Below are 25,820 nucleotides of genomic sequence, written 5' to 3' on the forward strand. Positions count from 1 at the left end.
CAGGAGGAATAGAGGGTTCAAGCGCTCGACATGAGAGGAACACCTTATAACCTATAGGAAGGAAAAGTTATATATTTATACATTAATACCCTTTCGCCTACAGATCTCAATCCTAAACATCAAGGGACTCCTCCCACTTGGTCAATAGATCAAATAGTTGGATTGGTTGATGGTGATTTAGAACCAGCTAAAACACATTTCAAGATTTTGATCTTACCATTCTCAATAATCCACAAACTCAGGTTTTGTTAATTAATACCGGTTTATCAAAATTTAGTGTAAAGGTTAAGCTTGCACTTAGAAAGCTTATATTAATTTTCATGTAAATCACAGAACACCATATTTACCTATTCTGTCTATTGGGCGTCCTCTAAGTCATTGACATGTCAAATCAAATTGGCTGTCATTCGGTCATTAGCAGCAAATTTCTTCGTGCAGCACGCTACAGTCCCAAAGCATAGGCAAAGACCAGAGACGTGCAAGCATCAATCAATGCCCATAGATTTAAGAAAGTTCGCAGTTCATCGGATAATGGGCAGCATTCGGACCATCAAAGATTCAGGAACGCAATAGTCACCCTAGGTAGTAGCGGCGCGAGCGTCACCGTCGTCTTCGTCAGCAACAGGAAAGGGTAGGGTTTTTTCTCTCTATTCTACCATGTCATTTATAATGAAAATGGTGCAAAGATGTAACAATTTGTAAAATGTGGGCAGTCCTGATTGGTCGGTTTAGATCGTCCGGCAGAGTCTTTTGGGAACTTGGTACAGTTCAAAGATGACATCACAAAGTCAGTCCAAGCTAGTTCTTCCTTAAGAGTCCTTTGTTTGTCAGTTTGGCTATGATCCCACCGTGGCCTTGCTCTGGAACACTAAGGCACGGGTCATGACGAGGCCACAGGGATGTTTTTGTTGAATCGGCGCATTCCACTCGAAACCTCGTGGAACAGCAGCCATCACCTCGTGTCGCGTCAGCGGCCATTTTGATTTTAGGCCCAAAGGATAACTTAAGCAAACAAACACAAAAGAATAATTAATTCATAGAATTAATGAATATAATGTTAACCCCTTACTAATCCCTTTATGTGTATGTATTTATCTAGCGTATAGCGACATTTAAAGCGTTCATATTCACCCTTTTAGGTCATCCTTCTCGAACAGCATTATTCAAACATCACAAAAGCAACATTGATCATGCAGTATTCTATTTACTACATATACTATTGTTAGTAAGCGTACAGATTTTAGTCATAAACGTTATTTTGCCATGCAAAATGCAAATCCCACGTATAATTCAAATATTAATAATGTTGATTAATACACATGCACACTTATTTACTAATATTATAATTAATAGGCTATATAATTAGTATATTCATGCAGAATAGGGGGGGTATACAAAATGTTGTACTACCCGCTCCATCATACCCTCAGTCTCTTTTAGTTTCTTTTGACTCTAAAGTGGTATCAGTTCTCACAGGTGGGACTCGGCCAGCCCGGCTCCTCAGCCACACCATGAACTCCAACTGAGTGCGGCACGCCAGCCGCCAGTCATTGTGAGTCTCCTGCCTCAGGCACTGGAGCTGCATTCAGTGGTGTGCCCACTCCAGACCCTCTGGTATTCAGGAGGAGGCCGTCCTGATGTAGCGTAGTCCTGGCTGGACAAACAGAAAGCCCTGGGTGTCAGCATCTGCAGATGGGCCCACGCAGAGGCTGGCAAGTTCTCGACGAAGACTCAACAGGGCCTGATGCCGTTTGGCATATGCTGTCTGATATAGCTGAGCATGCATTTCATTGATGGGGCCTCACATGGCCAGGGCACTTTTCTGGCATGTGGCCCGCATGGGCTGGGCACTACTTTGGCATTTACAACTCCTCAAGGACTGGTCGCACGCCTAGGCACTTGTAGTCAGGCACAAGGCAGGGACAACTTTGGCAGTTTAACCCCATTTTTAGACTGATCACAACTTCGACAGTTGCGACCCTACAAAGGCCAATCATAGCTTCCACAGCTGCAGCCTTGCACAGACTGATCACGACAAACAGTCCCAGCCCAACTGCGCCTCTGCGTTCATGCTATTGCAGAGTCACAGTTCCCGCATGGAAGTGTTACAGAGAGCCCACGGGCAATCCCATATCTGATTCCTTCAGATTGCTCTCCTGCATTTCTGTCTTCTGTTACTTCAAAGCCAATGGGGATGTGCAGCACCTCCCTCCTTCCTGAACAGCCTGCCTTCCTTCATGTTTGGCAGGCTCTTTCCCTCGCCCAGCAGGAAGGCAGGTTTTTGAGCACTTCAGAATAGGCCTTCATTTCCTCTGCAAAGAGATTCATATTGCTGGTGACGATCCCTCACCTCTGGAACACTGAATGTCAGAAAGATACCAGCCCACATTGCACAGCAGTGCTCAGAGTACTTTGCAGAGCACTCCCTCCTTGGACATAGAGGAACTAGGACTGGAACAACAAGTGGGGTCCCAAATTTATACAGAACTATCAGACAGAAGATGTGCATCCATGCAACTGGTTTAGGGTGGGTCTTACCTATCTTACTCTTTCCAGGCTGTTCTCCAGACAGTCTTTCTGTAGAGCTTGTGTAGAGTTTCTTATAGCAGGGTAGACCGTAGTCTAGACACATCAGGACTGGTATATAGATAGTCCTGTAAGAGGTCAGACTCCGGTGATGTATCCTCTCCTATTGGAATCTGTCTGTCAGGCAGATATCAGTTCTGGTTGAACAGCAGCCATCAGAGTACTCTGGAGAGCACCCCATTCTTAGTTATAGAGGAATTTGTTCTGGAACAACAAGTGGGGTAGTGAGGTCCTACTTTTATACAACAAAAACAATAGTGTTCCAGCGCTACCATGCTAAATTAACAGTAAACTAAAAGTTCCACTGGGGCTGACAGGTCCAAACCCAGTCTTACCCACACCAGCAGATGCAAAGCGTTCAAAGTTCCTCAGTGCGCCCCATCCTGCGGGCACCCAGAGTGCCTGCAGTTATGTTCAGGTAAGTCGGCCACATGAGGCCAGGTTTATTTACTCGTGCTTGTGCTCCTGTTTGACCGGAGGCTTTCTGGGACTCCTCCGGCAGGGTAAGTTTTCAATTGTTTCCTGATAGGGGATGACTATGATGGTCCTGTCTTGGGCCCCTCGCCTGGGTGATGGAGTGCAGGTACTCCTGTGGCATCCTCACTCTTCAGGCGGGTTGGGGGCAGAACAAGTCACAGTCCTTGGTTCTCCTGCAGACCCCTTCTGAAAAAGGACGTCACCTTAAGACACTGTCCATGGGCTCTAGCTTGAACAGCACAGCAAAACTCTCCACAGCGTCCCCTCCTGGCATGCGGAGTTGCCGCCTCGCTACCACACTGGACTTCTTCCCTTACTGCACTGCAGTTTTTTCCCCAGCAGCCCCTCCTGGCCTACGGAGTCACCACCTTGCTACCTCATAGGGCCACTACCCATGCTGCACGACAGTTTTTGCCACAGCAGTCCCTTCTGTTATACACGGTCACAGCCTCGATACCACAACGGGCTCTGACCCGATTTGCGCAGCATTACACTCAGCTAAATTCACAGCGGCCCTCTCCTGACATATGGGGACAACGACTCGGAACTACACAGGGCTTTGTACTGATTGGCACAGCACAGCACACTGCTCACTTCACAGCAGCCATCTCTTGGCATACGGGGATTTCAGACTCTGACCTGCACACGAGCAACAACCCGATCGGTGCAGCAGCCATTTCCTCCCACCTCCCACAGTAGGTCCACTCAACAGGGCTTCCCACTGAACTTCGCTCCTTCCAACGCTCTCTTCTACTCATCTGGCATACTGGTCTTGGCAAGCAGGCAGGCACTGGTGCTACAGGTTCTAAGGTAGATGGCCCTGGATTTCCTGAGTGAAGACACTTCACCAAGCAGGGAGACTAGAAGGCCTTTGCCCCAGTCCTGGCCACAGGAGGAAATCTTGCAGAGCTTCCCCTTCTCACACAGCCAGTCTGGCTGCTTTGCAGATGACAATTTTTGGGATATCAAACTCCCCTTCTTATAGTGCATTTACAGACACCCTGGGCCTCATTTATAGGGATTTGGCATAGGGCAGTGCAGCAAGTAAGCTTGCTGCGCTGCCCTACGCCAAAGTGAAAGGGCATGAATCCACTGTATTTATGCAATACGGTGCATTCCTGTCCTTTCCCCCTGCTCTGGTACCATTTTGGCTGTCTTGGGCCAACGCAGGCACCCTTGCACCATGGTGCAACGGTGCCTGTGTTGTTGGGAGGATTGTTTTTGTGCAGGAAGGGGCACCTTCCTGCACAAAAACAAACCTAAGAGGCGTTTTTATCTTTCTATGTGTGCTGCAGAACGGAGCACACATATAAAGATGAACAAAAGAAGAGAAATAAAGTTATTTCTCCTTGTTACCCCTCACCTTAGAAAGCAATAGATTTTGGCACTTTCCCAGGTATACATGGTCTCGTAAATCTGGGGAAGTATCAAAATCCATGGGTGTTGCGTGGCAAAACCCACTGCAACTCCCATGCAACACCTCCTGAGCGCAGACTAAGGCAACTCAGTGATTTGCGCTGCCTTGCCTCACTCCATATCTATAAGGCCATTCAAAGCCACGCAAAATTTGAGCCACCGGAGCACCACAAAAAGTGACTCATAAGTATGCCCCTGTAGGAAAGTAGGATCTGCTTCTTATGGTTACCCTCACTTTTTGCTTTATGTGATGCTGCTTTCACTAGTCTGACTGGGAAAAGGCTAATCGGGACCCCAGTCTATCTGCTTTCTCCCTAAACTGTCAAGTTAGTACCTAGGTACCATCCCAGATTGGATACTGGGGTATCCTTATCAGTCCCTAGTATATGGTACACATGTACCCAGGGCATAGGAACCCCAAAGGTCTCCCATGGGCTGAAGTATGCATGATGCCACCCATGAGAGACCTTGCAAATGGAACTACAGGTCTGCCATTGTAGCCTGTATAAGTTGGTGCATGCACCACTTACTAAAGATACAGGTTTTCTATATCTAAGGGTCACTGCACCTAAAACCTACAAGTAACCCCTATAGCATGGCTTTACATTCCTGAAGGCAGGGTGCTTGGTTCTAAGTGAGAGGGTGCCCCTGCATGAGGAGGACACCCCACCAGCCTACGGAGCCCATTCTCCTGGGTTGCCAGTGAAGCAGCCATATACTAATACTAATATAGAGGGGATTTACGTGACAGCGCGATGACCATCTCCAAAACGGCTGCAACAAACCCTATCGGGTTTGGTGTCAAGCATGTTAGAATCATACCCCCACACCGGTAACCGGAGTGGGACCTATGATTCCTCCCACAGGAGAGCCCTCCTTGAGGCTCTCAGTATACTTGGTACCAGCCTTCTTGACCCGGACAGCACAAAATGGTTGCTGCCGACCAGAGACACATTTCTGCCCTCCTACCACTGAGCCAAGCTGGACCAGGGCAAGGCAGAACAATAGGCATCCTGTCACAGGGAGGCACCATCTCCCAGACAGGATTTAGTGTATTGGGGCTGAGTGGGTGTGCTTGCCAGCACCTGAAAGTCTGCATGAGGGGCACACTTGGTGTCCCTGTGCATAGTCCAATTCAAACCAGTCCTGGAAGCCATTGGCTCCCGCTCTGGTGTGAAACTGCACAAAGGATATGGGAGTAACCTCCCCCATGTCCAGACCCTCCTCTGGGTGGGTCCCCTGAACCTTCCCAACCCTTTCCCTAGAGTACTTAAGGGCTTACCTCGATGTAGGTCCCTAGATTCATCGTGGACAAGATTCAGAACTGAAACCACTGACCTTCTGCCTTCTGGGCACCCTGGACTTCGTCTGGGCCTGACTTCGTCTCCTTTTCAGTCAACTGCCTCGTCTGTGCCTTTGCACTATACATGATCCATGCAGGCCCTGTGAAGCATCTAAGACACTTGAAGATAATCTCCCTTGAAGTGAAGGAGTCACTTCCCTGCGTTCGCAGGCACCTCAACACTGCTGACCAGTCTGCTGATCCCAAGCTCTTGCGGACTCCAAAGGGTTCAACAACACAGGTGGGGGTTATCTACGTCTCCCGAGGCCCGATCTGCCCTCTCACCAAGGCTGAGGTCAGAATCCGTTGTGGGGGCTGCATTTACCGAGCCCCTCTGCACCGCATACTTTTGAAAGTGCATATGCTTGCTGGCAACTCTGCAACAAGTGCATTGGGCCCCAACCTCCGACAACTTCTTCCACCAAGATCTTCAGCCACATCAACTAGTGGGCACCGTGGCCTGCTCTTATTAGCGAGCTGTTCGAGGTCTTTTCGTGACGCCTGCGTCTCCGGCCTATGGGTCCATTTGAGGGTCATCTTTGTTTCTGCTGGGCTCCTCTGATTGCTCGGGCCTGCCCTGACTCCCCTGCTTGTGGTGGGTCTCCTGGACCTTGCGGCATTAGGTGCATTTGCCAAGGCTTGTTGGTACTCCTGCCGGACACTGACCCCTCAGCACTCGACATGTTTTAAGGGACAGCTCATATCTGGCATCTGGTCATTGTCAGCCTCGCCTGGTCCTTGCAGTTGCAGAGTTAAGGCCATTTAACATCATCCCAGACACATTCTACTCATCCAGCAGCGTCACTTTCCTGAAGTCCTCCATTAGGTTCGACAGCGGTTTCCGATGCCACTTCACGCCTATGCACCTGGCTTCCCTGGGTAGGAAACTTGGGTAATACGATATTTCCACGGTGGGGTGGCTCTCCAACCATCTTTCTTCCACGGGGTTTTTTCAGGGTCCACTGGGAAGGGTCCTTAAACTTTAAAATTCCAACCGCGACTTACAGGTAGAGTTTTACAGGGTCCGCGACCGTGTTCCCACACTGCACATGTCCTCCATGGGTCCTTATCTACTCACCTTGGGTGGTTCCTTGGGGTCCCAGCAATTCTACGTGCTCTCAACATTGTCCTGACTCGAGTTGTGGTTCTTATACTACTTTTTAGCATATGGTTTGGTCCCCTCTGGGGCCCACTGTGTATTATTTAACCCCAGGCGGGTAACTCCACTCTGCCAGCGGAGTTTCCGGAGTTTTGCCTACTCTGCGTTCCATTGCGAACGCGGAGTTTAGGCAAAACTCTGACTCCTTGGCGGAGCGGAGTTAGCTGGCCCCTCCACCCTCCCAAAGTAATTATAATGTAAAATAAAAACACTTACTTACCTGCCGTAGCTGCCTCCTCCTCGCCATGGCCGCTTTCCTTTCTTGACTTCGTCGTCCTTTTTCTTTGATAACCCCTACGTTGTACATCATGGGCATGCACATATACCCTTAGGGAGTGCACATAGCACTCCCCTTACCCCTCCCATGCCTCGGCCCCCACCCCTCCCTACAGCGCTGGCTTTCAGCCGGCAATGAAAAATAAAACGATGCTAACAACATCGTTTTATTTTTCATTTGCTGGCTCTGAGCCAAACAGTGGGGCGACGCTCCTCTGCCATTGCGGGGGAGATACCGCTGCCAGAAACTCCACGTCACTGTTCCTCTCAGCAATCCTGCAGGCTTCTGATGATGTTTCTTCACCACTCAGAAAATGTTTGTACAAGGCCCTGTATGTCTCAGTAGCACAATCAGATGTGAAGCTCTGCACCTGTAAGTCAGTAGCCCCTTTGGGAGGAGCACTTGAGGGATGGCAAAAGGACAGGCACTGTCTGAAAGATTCCCTTTACACCTGAATTGAATCTGCTGACTCGCCTCTACCTGTCCACTACCCTGATGGAAGCGTCCAAGAGAGGTCATCTGCAGAACCTTCACCAAATGGTCTTTGCTGCAAATCTAATGCACTCATGTCTCCATCCTCGCACACTTCGGGGGCATATTATCAAGCATGGCGTTAAAATGATCGCCGCTTTAGCGGCAGAAAACTGCCGCTAAAGCAGCGATAATGGGCTTGATAATATGCCGCAGAGAATTCCCATAGAAGCCCATGTTGACACCAGAACATGGGCTTCTATGGGAATTCTCTGTGGCATATTATCAAGCCCATTATCGCCGCTTTAGCGTCAGTTTTCTGCCGCTAAAGTGGCGATAATTTTAACACCGTTTCTTGACACTTCTGTGTCTGCTGAGCTTAGCAACAACCTCCATCTTGTAACCGTGGCCTTCCAAAATGGATATAACTGGTCTGGTCAAGCTTACACTTTCATTTAACCTGGATCCCTGCGAACAGCACATAACAGCACTACATGCACACTACATATCCACATTCACTCAGGATGCCTATGTAGGATCTGGGCACTATATTCAAGTGGTGCTTTACATGATAGGGTCTGATCGTCACCCCCTCCTCCTGGAAAAAGGCATATTTGTATTTAGTTATTCAAAACCTTAGGGTGCGCTGCCTCCGCCGCTTATGTGTCTGACGCATGACACAGACAGTCTAATAGCTCAAGAGTTCGCTTGGGACGTCTTTCCTGGTCACACAGCCAGGCTCTGTGGCTCACAGTTTTGGGGACAGGCTGGGCCACAGCTTGCATGGATCATGGCCATGCACACCAGGCCAATAAGAAGATGTTAGGACACCAGACATCATGCAGCTTGGTTAGGCAGGGTGAGGTTGCACATCCTTGTTACCATGACATTCCCGTATCAACACTTCCTCTTTATTGTCCTATAAGTTGTAACATTTACCAATACATAAATACATTAAAAGGCCCAAAGATATCCTTCACGGATCACTGACAGAATATCGAGGAGAAGAATATCGACCTACAAAAATATCGAGGAATAAATATAGAATACCAAAATATCGAATGCCTATCTACAAACAGGTAAGTACTAAAATATCGATTCCAAAATATCGTTGTAAAAAATATAGTTAGTCAAAATATCGAATGTTTTAAATGTATTAAAAGTAATGTAAAATGAATGAAATAATAAATATTATTAACTAAAACATACTTACAAATACTTAAATAACTTTACAATTAATAAATAATTAATGTAAGTTTTAAAAAAATACAAAATAATACCTATATATATTAACGTAATATTGATAAAAAATATTCTATATTTTTAGCGTAGGATAGCGGGCGGGTCAAATTTACTATTACCACTCCAGTAAGTCCAACAGTAGGGAAAGCATTGGATAGCGGGATGGTAAAAATTACTATTCCCACTGAAGTACTCCAATTTTTGAGACTCCAGAGGTGCTAGGGGTAGCACCCTATGACTTCGAGTACTTCCTGATGTGGTATTATAAAATTCTGCATATCTTGATAATATCACAAAGAACTTGGCAACAGAAGCTGAAATATGAAAAGACATCTTTATTAAACTCAAATGAGTGAGACTACGTCGCACAGAAGCCTTAGCAACTGAATGAGGCAGTCTGCAGAACAGAAACCAGTTTCCTTTTTTATACAGAATCTGGGCAACACCGCCCTTCTCTTGCAGTTGGTCTTTCACATATTTTACTTCAAAGAACAAGCAGAGTCATGATTGCAATCTCACATTTCAGTTCAGCCAGCCCGCAATTATTTACCCAGCAAGGCTCAGATCCCACATCTGACCCCAATAAACATGAGCATCTCCTGTTTTGAGAAATAGGCCATAAAGCAGGAACAAGCAGGTGCGAAAGTGATTAGCCGGAGGCTTGTGTGCGATGAAAGGACTTTATGGTGTGTCAAGCCCTGATGCTAATCACAGGTGGCCGGAGGAAGGGGAGCTCGTGAGACCGGACTGACCTGGGGCAGCGGAGACCAGCTGCCCAGGTCATGGAGAAGTCAAGCAGAAAGTACATGTATTCTAAAGGCCCGTACTTGCTTATAATGTGTTTGTCTATGTGAGGGCAACTATTAAGATGGCCACCGCTCCAAGATGGAACCCACGGAGTCAATGTATAATAACGTATACATAGTGCATTTGGCAATGGGACGTTATGCAAAGCGCTTGTAAATACCGCATTGACCAATCGCGGTTTGCTAATACATGAATAAACAGGGGTAGGGCCCTGTCTCCTACGTGGTCCCAAATACCAAAGTACGACAGACCCTCCTTTTGCCCTTACATAGGCAATCACTATACTCATACTGATCTTAGTCCAGGTCTATATTCACCAGATCATCAAGATGTTGCTGATGGAGCAAAATCCTAGTACTTGGACTCTCTCTCTGGACAGGTCTCCTTGAACACGAAGAAGCACAAAGGCCACATATGGCAGGACAAAATAAGGAATACCTCTATCTAGGTGGCATAAGATCACACGCCCAACAATTAGTGATGTTCACTACTAACTAGTGTCGATGCAGGAGCTGTATAGAAGAATTGCTTACGAATTCTAATCTTTTAACCTGCTCATGTTCAGAAAAAGGGTGAAAAGAGTGCAAAGAAACAGTAGTGGAAAAAAGACATAGGTTGAGAAGCGAGTGCAGAAGTCAATTGGGTAGAGAAAAACAATCCCACCCATAAATGACAATGTCATGTTTAAAACCCACTAGAAAACACGTTATTAAGAATTATATACAACGGGAGAAAGTAGCGACCACTATTACAAATGAAATATTTAGTAACATTTTAGGGCTCCTATACATTTTTTTTATGTTCAGGTGAAACAGTGGTGACCCTCATCAATGCTCTGAGGTGAAAAGGGGGCACCTTTCTACAGAAAATGGATTTTATTCTGCTTATACTAGACAATGCCAGCAAAACAAACAGTCTTCTAACACCTAGTCTATACAATCACACGGAAACCTCTCGTGAAACCACCTAATCCCAGAGTCCGTTCAAAAAGCCTCACTGGCAGGCTTCCATTGTCCATCAATTCTTCTTCTGTTGTTTTCTTTTGCATGGGCCTCTTCATTCAAGCCTTACATGAGAAAAGAAAGTACTGCTTAGTTGGAGTGCCCTCACAGCTCACTCGAGAGTCTCAATGTTTCAGGGCAGTGCGCCAGTATCTTTCCTTTGCGGCAGGCACTACAGGTAGTGTGCTCTCCATTGATCAAAGGCACAGGTCATCTCGTGCAGATTCGGGACCATTCTCAGACTCCAACACTCGTCACTCAGTGTCAGAGGACGCTCAGGCTGCTCTTCCATAGGCACTGGAATGTAGTGCCTTCTGTCAATCTTGGATCCGCCGGTGCACTGCACTTCCATTGAAGCAAAGGAAAAGAGGGGGTGTGTGTGGCCAAAAACTCAGGCCAAGGGGCTCAAGGGACTGCACACTGTCAGAGGTTACCAGCACATGACAGGCGCTCTTTTGTACTGAAATTCTAGTTCTTGGCAAAACCAGCTCCTTCTTCCTTTCTGATGTTGAATGCCTTCTGATGAAGCAAGTGCGATGCTTTAAACAGTTCGTTGTATAACAAGGGGACTGTAAACAGGTGGCCTGTGATTTTCAAATGAGTGGCCACATGCCATGGGACAATTTTCGTCTAGAATACACTGTCTTTCTCAGGAAGCAACACAAATAAAAAGGCAGTAGGCAAAACAGTGCCTCTAAGCTTTTCAATTGGGTTTCCGTGTGAGAGCCTCCATCATCTAAGGGTAGATAACTACACGAGAATTCTATCTAAAATGGATGTCTTCACATATGGTGGCATTGTCTAATAGGGCAAACACATTTTTTTTTCCTGAATGATTACATATAAGTGTTTCTAAATTCCTTATCTAGGACATTTCAATAGAAAAATCACATGGTACAGATTATCATAGGCATGTAGAAACCTTTCATATCAGGTGCACTAGGCAATACACAGGCTAATAGTCAGATATGAAACAAAAAGACAAGGACTAGAGGGTCCTGATATTTGCATGATTAGAAACTTCTGATCCCACCGAAAATCAAAGCAGCAGGAACAAAAGGGTAAAAGCCACATTAAAAATAGACATTGAAAATTCGTCATGTTCAAAAGGGTAAACGTAAGATATCTCCTATTGGTATGGAAAACTTGTCTTACTATAATATTGAGTCAGTTAGCCAGGCTATCGCTACCCTGACAGTCAGGCTGGAAAACATTGCAGCAGGCCTAAGGAAAATTCTTGGAAACCAGTCTGGTCATGCAAAAGGGAATTGTACATAATATGGGGGTTCTTGGTGCATCACTGCAGTCTGGAAGTATGTACCTGAACAATACACCTACAATAATAAATGGGCTGACTGGTGAAAGGAATACGGAAAAGGGAATTGGAACTAGGACACAACTAAAATCCCCAATCACTAAGCATAATGCGACATTGGGCAGGGAAGAAACAAAAGCAATAAAAAAATAAAAATCTATAGGAAGGACAAGAATTCACTTGGGTGGTAGTCAGGCATGTGACATCACCAAGAGTACGGGTGATACACAAAAGGCCAAAGTCACATACGTTTTAACTCTACCGCTGGCGACTACACCATATACGGTAATCTTAGCTAATGTTCCAGTTCCTTCTGCAGGGAAAAATGAAACCCTAGTTTCCTTTTAAGAAGCAAAGGCCATATGCTACTTAGGAGACAGGACACCATTACCTCATGTAATATAGAAATTAGGCCACCTTGAGTCACAGATCTATAATTTCATCCTTAGGTCCAATCAAGGATACATAAATGTAGGGCTGCCTGTTCCTTTAAGGGAAGGGCAGTATAACGTGACAGGTGACAGGTGACACACTTTGATCCTGTAGATCTCTTTTAGTTTTCTGTAATACCATTATAGCCAATTTAGACATGCACTGGTGAAGTGTTGTCTCTCATGCTCACAGCATGAAAATATCATTAGCTGTGGAATTTAGTAACCAGAACAAGTTCAACCAACTGTTGCGTAGCGATGGGCATCGTCATGACCATCCCCTTCACAACACAGGTAAACTTGTAATAGTATAGTATAAAAAGCAGCAACAAAAACAACGAAAACATGCAAAAAATAATAAAAACGCACAAAACATCAAGCCATCAGATATACTTGCTGTATATCAAGCACAAAAAGCATAGACAAAACAATAGCATATGTAATAAGCGGTGACACACAAACACCATGTCATGTACTTTATGCACTGTAAAACTGCAGCCCAAAACCCAATATTTGGGCCTGTTTAATTTGTCAGGTTTAAAATACTTACCCTCCTTTTTGACAGTAGATCACCAGGCAATGGAAATCTGCTGTCAAATATAACTCTACTGTTTCTCTTCTAACATACAGGACCAGCAAGAACAATTCATGATAGCAATTCGTTCACACTTAGCATGTAGCCTTAAAAAAACTTTAGAATCTTTTTGTCTGTCTAAGACTTAATGCAACACTTCGTTTTCTGTTAAAGAAGAGCAACTATAGCAGGCATCATTCTATTTTCTTTTTTAGAGCACCAATGTATCAGCAAAGCATTTAACATGATGTATGGACTTTCAAAGAAAACCCCTTTGCTATATTTTCCCGGTGGAATTAAGTTCTTTAGTTTTAGTGATGCTATGGAGAAACCAGAAACCCCACCTTTAGAGGCCCGTGTAGCAAGGGCATTCTGCATTCCACAGAGGCAAGGCCCTAATTTAAAAGGTCATAAAAGTCAACGTGGCAGCCTACTCATTGTTTACACTAAAGATAGCATCTCAGCAGCCTGACCGAGCCAGCCTCTGCAGCTCCCAACCCCCAGCTTCTGACACTCTGAATTCGTCAAAGCCAGAAGGCCTTCCTAATTCCTCCTGACTTGCAATAATTCGCTCTATGTTGAAAAATAATTTCTCCTTTTTAGGCGCTAAAAAATTATCCCTATTCCCAGATTGTTAAACTACATGTACTGTGAATAATTCACAAAACTTAATAACACACATACCAGTTTTTAGAATAAATGCTTGTTGCAATCCTATGCAATGGTATACATTTCATCAACCTTAAATGAATGAACGTCTCAGTAGGCCCAGCTAAAGTTAGACTGAACTCCAGCAAGTGAGACCACTTTCTGCCCCAGTCCACTGGCACTGTGAATTGTATTCGCAATGAGTTTTGATATTTTCTTCATCATTTAGTCATTTGCCTTTATTCAAGCTCTGTTTGTCGCTTTCATATTAGCATATGAAACTCAGTGCCTCCCGCCAGGTAATTACAATATTTTCACCCCTACTGCTAGAACCTGCAATCTCATCTTTCCCCTCCTACTTACTCAAACCGGTACCACATTCCTCTTTATTCCCTTCGTCAATACAACCTTCCTCACGCTACTCTTCATTTCTTTATTACTCCCCTTCATCATCTCTCTTCCCTCCACGGCATTGTACTTTCCCAATTGTTCTTCTCCTTCCTACGTATTACCTAGTTCCTATAACCGTATTTCTACATTTCTCCACCCCTCTATCATTACTGACTTCATCACGTACCTGCTCACAAACATCCTCTATTTCCTTCATCAAAAAACAATTCTCCATTTCTCTTTCTCTATGTGGGTGCTGACTCCATTAAGGCCGTTTTTTATTAACATCAAATAGTTGCGGGTTGCGACACCATATTTTATTTAATTTCTCCAAGTTTTTAAAAAGGTCTTGTTTTTCATAGCGTGTTCAGTAGTATCGTGACAGACACAGCTAAAGTTAGAACCTTCATCCCTGATATTAAAACAAGCCTTTGTACTGGCACATAGACTCATTGAATCATAAGAAGGCACAACCTGTAAATATATATCAAAACCTAAACGTATGCATTTACTGAAGCCTGGGACACTTTAAACAGTACTCTGAATGAAAGAAAATGCAATTGAAACAATCTTTTTTTTTCCCAAATTCGACTTTGATATTTTATGCATTAAAAAATGAATATCCTACAATTTTCTTGCGTAATATGCTTTACCAGAATGTCTATTACATAACCCATGAGTCAGGCATTGGAAATAATAACTTATACTGTATAAAAATGAGCTTGTTTGCGCCTGCGCCAAGGGAAAATTGTACGCGCGAATGCTTGTCATTTTAGTGATGCAACACAACTTAAATCAAATTTTAATGCTAGGAGGTCATAGTATGAGGATTAAGCTTTATAAATATCAAAAAACGATTTTGAAAAGCACTTATTTTTTTAAAATAATTTTTCCCATGATTAATAATTTTCTTTAAAAAAATCCCAATTATTCGTTTTTGTGATAATTCCATGTATAAAAAACAAGCTGCATCCCTTGCCTATCATTTTGGACACATTTAACTTACAAGCCTAAGCGCATAAGCCCAATTTGAAACGCGTCACATTTTTGCGCCACTTTCATTTAAAAAGACGGTTCTGCCAAATTTCACCCGTGTTCAACTGGGAAGGTGCTGGCTGAATGAACATTTCTATCAAATATACTGCAGCTGAAAAGTTTGCCTGTGAACATCTAATATAATGCATCTAAGGAAAATGCTGTAAATTTATTTACTTTTGCAAAAATAGATAATTTCGTTTTTGGGGCCTGATTTATATCTATCGAATGTGTTTCTAATTTTATCCTTTAAGCATTTACGGCAGTTTTGTATATGTGCACAATTGCTCATTCTATAAATTAGAGAGCAACACATAGCTATTGTAGCACATCACATTGTTCATTTCTGGATTTTTGTTTTAAGTTTCTACTTGATATTAATTAACCAGCAAACTACTTAACAGACTGGAAACATCAGAAGACCCACAAACACATATTGAGCTCATTTCAGACATAAACAGAAAGGGGGTAAACAGACAACACAGCGCGCTTTAGCCATTTTTCATAAATAGCGCCGTCGCAATTTACTTACAGAAGTTGCACTAATGATAAAAAAACCCACAGACATTTAAACACACAGTTGACTTACAAATCAATACGCATGACAGAAAGAAAGAACAGCTCACAGACTATACTTGAAACAAACCATTTGCAAATACTGGTTGTAGGTCATATTTACAAGCAACGCTTTTCAATAGTGTTCCAAAAGGCTGCATGAACAGCCCCACAGACAGATGCATGTCCAAGAAGTAGTGAATGCGCTTAATTCACTAGCTCTGCCTAACAGAACACCACACAAAATCGTTGTGCATATCTTCATCCGTGAAACTGCGCAGAACGAAGGATCCTTGTTTTGTATTATGTCATATTTTAATTCCCTGGGGATACAAAATCACCAAGGAAGAAATATGTTTTTAAATCTAACCTATTTAGATATTTCCCACACTATGGTACCTTTCAAAACAAAAAGCAACACATTTTTCCATGTGAGCTTACAAACAGGCATGCCAAAAATACTGCGGAAAACGCAAGTATTATAATCAAAACCAAATGGAGAAATATCTCCTCATTACCTGCCTACACAAATTGCAATTCGCATATCCAAACCTATACAAACCAAAAGCTACATTTCCAAATTTGCTAAGATCAGGCATCTTATAGCTCACTAATCTAGCTTCAAACTTCAAGGGTTTATCTCTACCAATAAACTCGCAAATATGCGAGACCCTCGGTTTTGGTAATTGCGATAACCAAATTAAAGACCCAAAGAACCAAAGGACTGGGAGAGACCCACTTATACTTAATTCTTATTCTTAATAATCAAAAGGTTATCCAAATTCTAATTGTCAAGTTCTACATGCCCAAACGTCTTTTATAATACTCACGCCAAAAGGGTTCTTTTTCTCACCTTTTGAGTGACATCATGTGGAGGATCAAAATCAGGAAGAGCAGAAATATACCGGACTACATAATCAAAGAATCTCCAGAATCCCTGTGCACAGAGTACCTTCTTGGTAGAATCCCGTTCTGTCCTTCCAGTAGATTTCAGTCTCCTGACCAGATCACTCCCACAGAAAGTCACTTCTCTGATGAGGCCCAGCTGGTGGGCGCCAAACTGAAGTACTCCAATTTTTGAGACTCCAGAGGTGCCATGACATTCCCGTATCAACACTCCCTCTTTATTGTCCTATAAGTTGTAACATTTACCAATACATAAATACATTAAAAGGCCCAAAGATATCCTTCACGGATCACTGACAGAATATCGAGGAGAAGAATATCGACCTACAAAAATATCGAGGAAAAAATATAGAATACCAAAATATCGAATGCCTATCTACAAACAGGTAAGTACTAAAATATCGATTCCAAAATATCGTTGTAAAAAATATAGTTAGTCAAAATATCGAATTTTTTAAATGTATTAAAAGTAATGTAAAATGAATGAAATAATAAATATTATTAACTAAAACATACTTACAAATACTTAAATAACTTTACAATTAATAAATAATTAATGTAAGTTTTAAAAAAATACAAAATAATACCTATATATATTAACGTAATATTGATAAAAAATATTCTCTATTTTTAGCGTAGGATAGCGGGCGGGTCAAATTTACTATTACCACTCCAGTAAGTCCAACAGTAGGGAAAGCATTGGATAGCGGGATGGTAAAAATTACTATTCCCACTGAAGTACTCCCATTTTTGAGACTCCAGAGGTGCTAGGGGTAGCACCCTATGACTTCGAGTACTTCCTGATGTGGTATTATAAAATTCTGCATATCTTGATAATATCACAAAGAACTTGGCAACAGAAGCTGAAATATGAAAAGACATCTTTATTAAACTCAAATGAGTGAGACTACGTCGCACAGAAGCCTTAGCAACTGAATGAGGCAGTCTGCAGAACAGAAACCAGTTTCCTTTTTTATACAGAATCTGGGCAACACCGCCCTTCTCTTGCAGTTGGTCTTTCACATATTTTACTTCAAAGAACAAGCAGAGTCATGATTGCAATCTCACATTTCAGTTCAGCCAGCCCGCAATTATTTACCCAGCAAGGCTCAGATCCCACATCTGACCCCAATAAACATGAGCATCTCCTGTTTTGAGAAACAGGCCATAAAGCAGGAACAAGCAGGTGCGAAAGTGATTAGCCGGAGGCTTGTGTGCGATGAAAGGACTTTATGGTGTGTCAAGCCCTGATGCTAATCACAGGTGGCCGGAGGAAGGGGAGCTCGTGAGACCGGACTGACCTGGGGCAGCGGAGACCAGCTGCCCAGGTCATGGAGAAGTCAAGCAGAAAGTACATGTATTCTAAAGGCCCGTACTTGCTTATAATGTGTTTGTCTATGTGAGGGCAACTATTAAGATGGCCACCGCTCCAAGATGGAACCCACGGAGTCAATGTATAATAACGTATACATAGTGCATTTGGCAATGGGACGTTATGCAAAGCGCTTGTAAATACCGCATTGACCAATCGCGGTTTGCTAATACATGAATAAACAGGGGTAGGGCCCTGTCTCCTACGTGGTCCCAAATACCAAAGTACGACACCACTCCAGAGAGTGCAACAGTAGGGAAAGCGCTGGATAGTGAGAGGGTAAAAATGACTATTCCCACTCCAGAGAGTGCAACAGTAGGGAAAACATTGGATAGCGTAGGGGTAAAAATTACTATTCCCACTCCAAAGAGTGCAACAATAGGGAAAGCGTTGGATAGCGTAGGGGTAAAAATTACTATTCCCACTCCAGTGAGTGCAACAGCAGGGAAAGCGCTGGATAGCGGGAGGGTAAAAATTACTATTCCCACTCCAGAGAGTGCAACAGTAGGGAAAGCGTTAGATAGCGTATGGGTAAAAATTACTATTCCCACTCCAGAGAGTGCAACAGTAGGGAAAGCGTTGGATAGCGGGCGGGTCAAATTTACTATTACCACTCCAGTAAGTCCAACAGTAGGGAAAGCATTGGATAGCGGGATGGTAAAACTTACTATTCCCACTTCAGAGAGTGCAACAGTAGGGAAAGCGCTGGATAGCGGGAGGGTAAAAATTACTATTCCCACTCCAGAGAGTGCAACAGTAGGGAAAACATTGGATATCGTAGGGGTAAAAATTACTATTCCTACTTCAAAGAGTGCAACAATAGGGAAAGCGTTGGATAGCGTAGGGGTAAAAATTACTATTCCCACTCCAGTGAGTGCAACAGCAGGGAAAGCGCTGGATAACGAGAGGGTAAAAATTACTATTCCCACTTCAGAGAGTGCAACAGTAGGGACAACATTGGATAGCGTAGGGGTAAAAATTACTATTCCCACTCCAAAGAGTGCAACAAAAGGGAAAGCGTTGGATAGCGTAGGGGTAAAAATTACTATTCCCACTCCAGTGAGTGCAACAGCAGGGAAATCGCTGGATAGCGGGAGGGTAAAAATTACTATTCCCACTCCAGAGAGTGCAACAGTAGGGAAAGCGTTGGATAGCGTATGGGTAAAAATTACTATTCCCACTCCAGAGAGTGCAACAGTAGGGAAAGCGTTGGATAGCGGGCGGGTCAAATTTACTATTACCACTCCAGTAAGTCCAACAGTAGGGAAAGCATTGGATAGCGGGATGGTAAAACTTACTATTCCCACTTCAGAGAGTGCAACAGTAGGGAAAACATTGGATAGCGTAGGGGTAAAAATTACTATTCCCACTCCACAGAGTGCAACAGTAGGGAAAGCGTTGGATAGCGTATGGGTAAAAATTACTATTCCCACTCCAGAGAGTGCAACAGTAGGGAAAGCGTTGGATAGCGGGAGGGTAAAATTTACTATTCCCACTTCAGTGAGTGCAACAGTACGGAAAGCATTGGATAGCGTAGGGGTAAAAATTACTATTCCCACTCCAAAGAGTGCAACAGTAGGGAAAGCGTTGGATAGAGTAGGGGTAAAAAATACTATTCCCACTCCAGAGAGTGCAACAGTAGGGAAAGCGTTGGATAGCGAAGGGGTAAAAATTACTATTCCCACTACAAAGAGTGCAACAGTAGCGAAAGCGTTGGATAGAGTAGGGGTAAAAATTACTATTCCCACTACAGAGAGTGCAACAGTAGAGAAAGCGTTGGATAGCGAAGGGGTAAAAATTACTATTCCCACTACAAAGAGTGCAACAGTAGGGAAAGCGTTGGATAGCGTAGGGCTAAAAATTACAATTCCCACTCCAAAGAGTGCAAGAGTAGGGAAAGCGTTGGATAGAGTAGGGGTAAAAATTACTATTCCCACTACAGAGAGTGCAACAGTAGAGAAAGCATTGGATAGCGAAGGGGTAAAATATTACTATTCCCACCACAAAGAGTGCAACAGTAGGGAAAGCGTTGGATAGCGTAGGGGTAAAAATTACTATTCCCACTCCAGAGAGTGCAACAGTAGGGAAAGCGTTGGATAGCGTGAGGGCAAAACTTACTATTCCCACTCCAGTGAGTGCAACAGTAGGGAAAGCGTTGGATATCGTAGGGGTAAACATTACTATTCCCACTCCAGAGAGTGCAACAGTAGGGAAAGCATTGGATAGCGGGAGGGTAAAATGTACTATTCCCACTCCAGTGAGTGCAACAGTAGGGAAAGCATTGGATAGCATAGCGGTACAAATTACTATTCCCACTCCAAAGAGTGCAACAGTAGGGAAAGCGTTGGATAGCGTAGGGGTAAAAATTACTATTCCCACTCCAGTGAGTGCAATAGTAGGGAAAGCGTTGGATAGCGTAGGGGTAACAATTACTATTCCCACTCCAGTGAGTGCAATAGTAGGAAAAATAATAATTTAATATTTTATTAAAAATAAATTAATTATTAATGGTAATAAAAAATGTATTAAAATTATTTACCAATCACACAACCTTTAATAATTAATTATTTATAAATACCAATTTTTTTTTTTTTATTAATTACCTATTAATAATTATTTAACAACCAATTAATGTTCAATACAAAAAAATAAATAACTACAAATACAAATTAATAATTAATTCATAATAAATTAATTATCAATATACAAAAATAATTTCAACAAATTAATTATTTACAATTAAATACCTTCCCACCATATTCCCCTATAAACCCACAACCCACTACAAATAATAAATTAATACAATTAACATAATTATCAATTAAACAATTAATAGAAATTAATTACCAATTAATATACATTAATTACCAATTAATAATTAATCAACAACCAATTAATTTTCTATACCAACAATTGATAAATAATAAAAAATACCAATTAATAATTAACAGTAAATTAATTATTAATACACATAAATATTTTCAATAATTACTTAATTATAATTAAATTACTTCCCACCCTATTACCCTATAAACCCACAATCCGCAACAAATAATAAATTAGTACAATTAACATAATTATCAATTAACCAATTAATACAAATTAATTACCAATTAATAAAAAATAATTACCAATTATTACAAATTAGTTACCAATGAATAATTAATTACAATAAATTAGTTATTACCAATTAATAATTACTTAATAACAATTAACTGGCACATGCATCAACAAAGACTTTTGCGATTCCTTAATTGCGATTTTTAAGGAATCGCAATTAAGGAATTGCAAAAGCCTATGCATGTAGGAATCGCTATAAAAATAGCGATTCCTACAAATTCCTTAATTGCGACTCGCAAATTGCAAATCGCAATTAAGGAATGCCGTCCCATTCATTCCTATGGGCCGCCAGGCCCATAGGAATGAATTGGAGATTGCATGAGCAATTTGCGAGTACCAGTAGGTACTCACAAATTGCTCTTGCAATTTCAAGGGTGCAAGGGTGTCAAAATGACACCCTATTGCACCCCTGAAATTGATCTGTGCACATATGTTGCACACACATGCTCTAAGGGCATGTGTGTGCGCAACATGAAACTTTGAAAAATGCACAAAAGTGCTTTTTTCAAAGTTTTAGCAAATTACCATGAAGTTCAACTTCATGGTAATTTGCTCCCACTATTAGCGAAATCGCTAATTTTTTCACTTTCATGCATTGCATTTAAGGAATCTCAATTTGGGATTCCTTAAATGCAATCGCAATTTAAGGAATCGCAATTTAGAGATTCCTTAAATTGCGATTTTTGCATTTGGGATGATGCATCCCAAATGCAAAAATACCGGTCGCAAAGGGGCAGATTCTGAGAATCTGCCCGTTTGCGACCGGTTTTTACATTGATGCATGTGCCTGTAAATTACTTCCCACCCTATTCCCCTATAAACCCACAACCCGCTACAGAAGTAAAACGCAAACTTAAATTACAAATAATTAATAATTCCTAAAAATTATTATTTATTGTACTATAATTAAATTACTTCCCACCCTATTCCCCTATAAACCGACAACCCGCTACAGAATTAAATTACAAAAAAATTAAATAACATAAAATTCATTACTTTAAAAATATTCAAACATACATTCCAAAATTAATACATACTTTTAACACATATACTAACACTTAAAACACTATAAAAAAATTCGATATTTTTAACAACTATATTATGACTGTAGATATTACTTACTTCGATATTATGACAATCGATATTTCTTACCTGATTTTCGATATTCTTCACCACTATATTTTGGTAAGTCGATATTCTGTCCATTCTATATTTAAAACTCGATATTCTGTCCAGTCGATATTTTTTTTTCGATATTTTTTTTGGCCTCTTTACCATCCTTCACACCTTGTAGTGATTTTCTATATGAAACTTGCAAACTCCTAAAAGATATTGCTTCATTTAAGATTGTCCAGTGCAGAAGAAGTAATTTCTTTCCTAAGAACATCCTAATTGCTGCACATTCAAACCTTCCATTCACCGAGAAAAGCAGTTCATGCTGTAAGAGCTTTTCAGTTTAGGACATGAGCTAGTATTTCCAATCAGTCGCTTTTCATAACAATAATTAATATTTAGAAAATTCCCTACAAGGATTGTCAACCTGCTGCCCAAGCAGTTTCCTCATTATGGAGTAATCCCTCTTTAAATATTTTGCTCCCTGACACCTCTTGCAGTTTTATGTTGCCAGTCTGGGTAGTGCATGTAATTTTTTTTTTTATCTCTCTCTTTGTAATATAGGAAGAGCTGGTGCCCATGCTTAATGCCGGTGTGCCTGGCTTCAAATGCTTCATGATTTCCAGCGGAGTGGATGAATTTCCGCATGTAAGCCTTATGGATCTGCACATGGCCATGGCCGAGTTGCAAGATACAGGGTGTGCTCTACTGGTAAGAACCCATCTATCGACCTTTCCCTTTGCTCATTCTCTTTGTTCTTGAAAGGCCCGCAATTGTTGTGTTAAAATCTGTGTCCCGTTTCCCTGGTTCTAAATAAAGTCCGGATGAAGAATAGTGCACAAATGGCTCGATCTAGGAGCCTGTCCCACAGCGCAGCACAGCACCAAAAGTTGCTGCGCTGTGTGACGGGGAGAGTGCAGGAAATGGCAGAGTTATGGCACTCTCCTCCCCTCCCCCTAGCACCGGCGCTCAATCAGGCTGACACGTGCCACACACACACCTGTGCATCATAATGAAGGGTGTGCGTGAGTCGAGCATAGGTTTTGCACTGGAAGGGTACCCTTCCAGTACATAATACTATGCCTAGACAAACTATAAAACTTTTGCTACTTTGCATGTGTGCTGTACAGTGCAGTACACATGCAAAGTTGGGAAAAAGGAGAAATAAAAGTATTTCTGCTTTTAGGTTTAACTCAGTTTTAGTAAGTTAATAAGTCAACAACCATCTCACCTACATCCACTGGCCGGTGAGGGACAACAGTGGGCGAAAGGGCAACAAAAGAGGAGTGATGGAGAGGATGATAGGATGGCAGGGAGGGAAAGGGAAGGGGGAGGACCGGGGAGTATGAGTAGGGTTCCCTCAACAACCCCTATCAGGAGAATGTGCAGAGTCCCTAGGCCGGGGAGTGAGGTAGAGACCTCACCTCAACATCTCAATCACCATTATGTTGTGTGTGTGTAAGGCATAGTATGAGTAAATATGCCGGACCTGTCAATTCCCTAAATTAGTGAGAAAGGAATTGTACACAGGGCCCCCATACTTTATAATATGTGGCAACTTGCGGTCTATGACTGCCGTCAGCTTTTCCATACCAAGTTGTTCCCAAAGCTTATGCTGCCAGTCTAGTCACGTTGGGGTTCTGTCTGTGGCCCACCTCAATCATATGACTTGTTTGGCTGCTCAAACGGCTAGGCTGATGGCCCTTGTCTTCACCGATTTCAAGGAGGTAGGTTAGGGCATTGGGGAGGCCTAATGGTATGTAGCTGGGAAACCTGGAGAGGTCAGTATCGTACATTTTGTTAATATCAGCTAAGATGTCTGTTCAGTATTTTTGTAGTTTGGGCCAGTGCCAGAGGATATGTGCCATTGTGCCTACTTGTCCACACTGTCTCCAACAGCTAGCGTTGCTGCCCTGTTTACATTTCTGGCTGGGGTGTAGTACCATTAGTGTTAATCAATCTGGGACTTTTGAAGCGCACTACTCCCCCGTGAGGGTCTCAAGGCGCTAGGAGGGGGGGGGGGGGGGTTAAGAAGAGCTCTGTAGGTCATTCGAAGAGCCAGCTCTTGAGGTCCTTTCTGATTTGTTGCAGTGTCGGGCTTCGTATGATGCGGAGGGGGAGTTTGTTCCAGGTCTTGGCCATGATGTAGGAGAAGGATCTGCCACCTGAATTGGCCCTATGGATGCGGGGGACTGTGGCTAGGGCTAGGTCGACAGAGTGGAGGTTTCTCTTGGGGGAGTGGAAGGAGATTCGTTTGTTGAGGTATTGGGGTCTGGTGTTATGGAGGGCTTTGTAGGCATGTGTGAGCAGTTTGAAGGTTGTTCTTTAATCAACGGTAAGCCAGTGGAGGTTGTGTAGGTGTTGGGTAATGTGGTCATGTCGTGGGATGTCGAGGATGAGTCTGGCTGCCGCGGTCTGGACGGTCTGGAGTCTGCGGAGGAGTTTTTTGTTGATTCTGGTGTAGAGGGCAATTCTGTAGTCCAGTCTGCTGGTGATGAGTGCGTGGGTGACAGTCTTCCTGGCGTTGGGGGGGATCCATTTGAAGGTCTTTCGAAGTATGCAGAGGGCGTTGAAACAAGTGGAGGACACGGCGTTGTTCTGGCGGTTCATGGTGAGTGAAGAGTCGAGTATGATGCCGAGGTTGCGAGCGTGGTCTGTAGGGGTGGGTGGGTTTCTGAGGGCGGGGTGCCACCATGTGTTGTCCCGTGCGGAGGGGTGGGGCCAAGAATGAGGATTTCTGTTTTCTCCAAGTTGAGCTTCAGGCAACTGCTGCTCGTCCAGGTTGCAACATCTTTCATCCATTCTTGGAAACAGAACTTAGTGACTTTGGGTTCCTTGGTGAGGGAGAGGATGAGCTGGGTGTCATTGGCATATGAACTATGTTGAGTCTGTATTTTCTGATGATGGTTTGGAGGGGGGCCATGTAGACAATGAAGAGCGTGGGGCTGAGGGAGCATCCTTGGGATTCTCCGCATCTGATCTCTGTAGGTTCGAAGAGGAAGGGCGGGAGTATCATTCTTTGTGTTCTGCCTGAGAGGAATGATCGAATCTAGTCTAAGGCTGTTCCCTGGATGCCGGCGACAGGGAGTCTGGCGGCTATTGTGTGGTGGGAGATGGTGTTGAAGGCTGCTGAGAGGTCCAGGAGGATGAGGGCTGCTGTGTGGCCTTGGTGAAGGAGGTGCCGATGTCATTGCTGGCAGCTATAAGGATGTTCTCGTTGCTGTGGTTGCTGCGGAATCTGGATTGAGAGGTATCAAGGATGTTGTTGGCTTCTATGAAGTGTGCTAGCTGGGTGTTGAAACTTTCTTGATGACTTTGGTGGTGAAACGGAGGAGTGAGATGGGCCTGAAGTTCTTGAGATCTGTCAGGTCTGCGGAGGGCTTCTTGAGGAAGGGTTTGACTTGGGCGCATTTCCAGTTGTCGGGGATGTGGCGGTCTCGAGGGAGCAGTTGATAGTTCGTTGTAGTTCAGGTGTGATGGCGGTGGAGGCCCTGTGGAAGATGTGTGGTGGGCTTGGAGTTAGTAGGTTCTCTGCAGTGGATGCTTTTCATAGTCTTTGCGGTGTCTTCTGTGGTGAGAGGGG

The 25,820-nt window shown here is 43.2% G+C and overlaps 1 protein-coding gene across 1 annotated transcript in view; it reads left to right on the forward strand.

Annotated features, from left to right (window-relative positions):
* LOC146783302 (allantoinase, mitochondrial-like) overlaps nt 1-25,820 on the forward strand; it is a 1,087,389-nt gene that overhangs the window by 679,801 nt on the left and 381,768 nt on the right. The window contains exon 5 of the mRNA XM_085636065.1: nt 22,802-22,948. Within this exon, the coding sequence (XP_085492191.1) occupies nt 22,802-22,948 (147 nt within the window). The remainder of the gene's footprint in view (nt 1-22,801; nt 22,949-25,820) is intronic.

This window comes from Triturus cristatus, chromosome 11 (assembly GCF_964204655.1).
Source record: "Triturus cristatus chromosome 11, aTriCri1.1, whole genome shotgun sequence".
NCBI classification, from domain to species: Eukaryota; Metazoa; Chordata; class Amphibia; order Caudata; family Salamandridae; genus Triturus; species Triturus cristatus.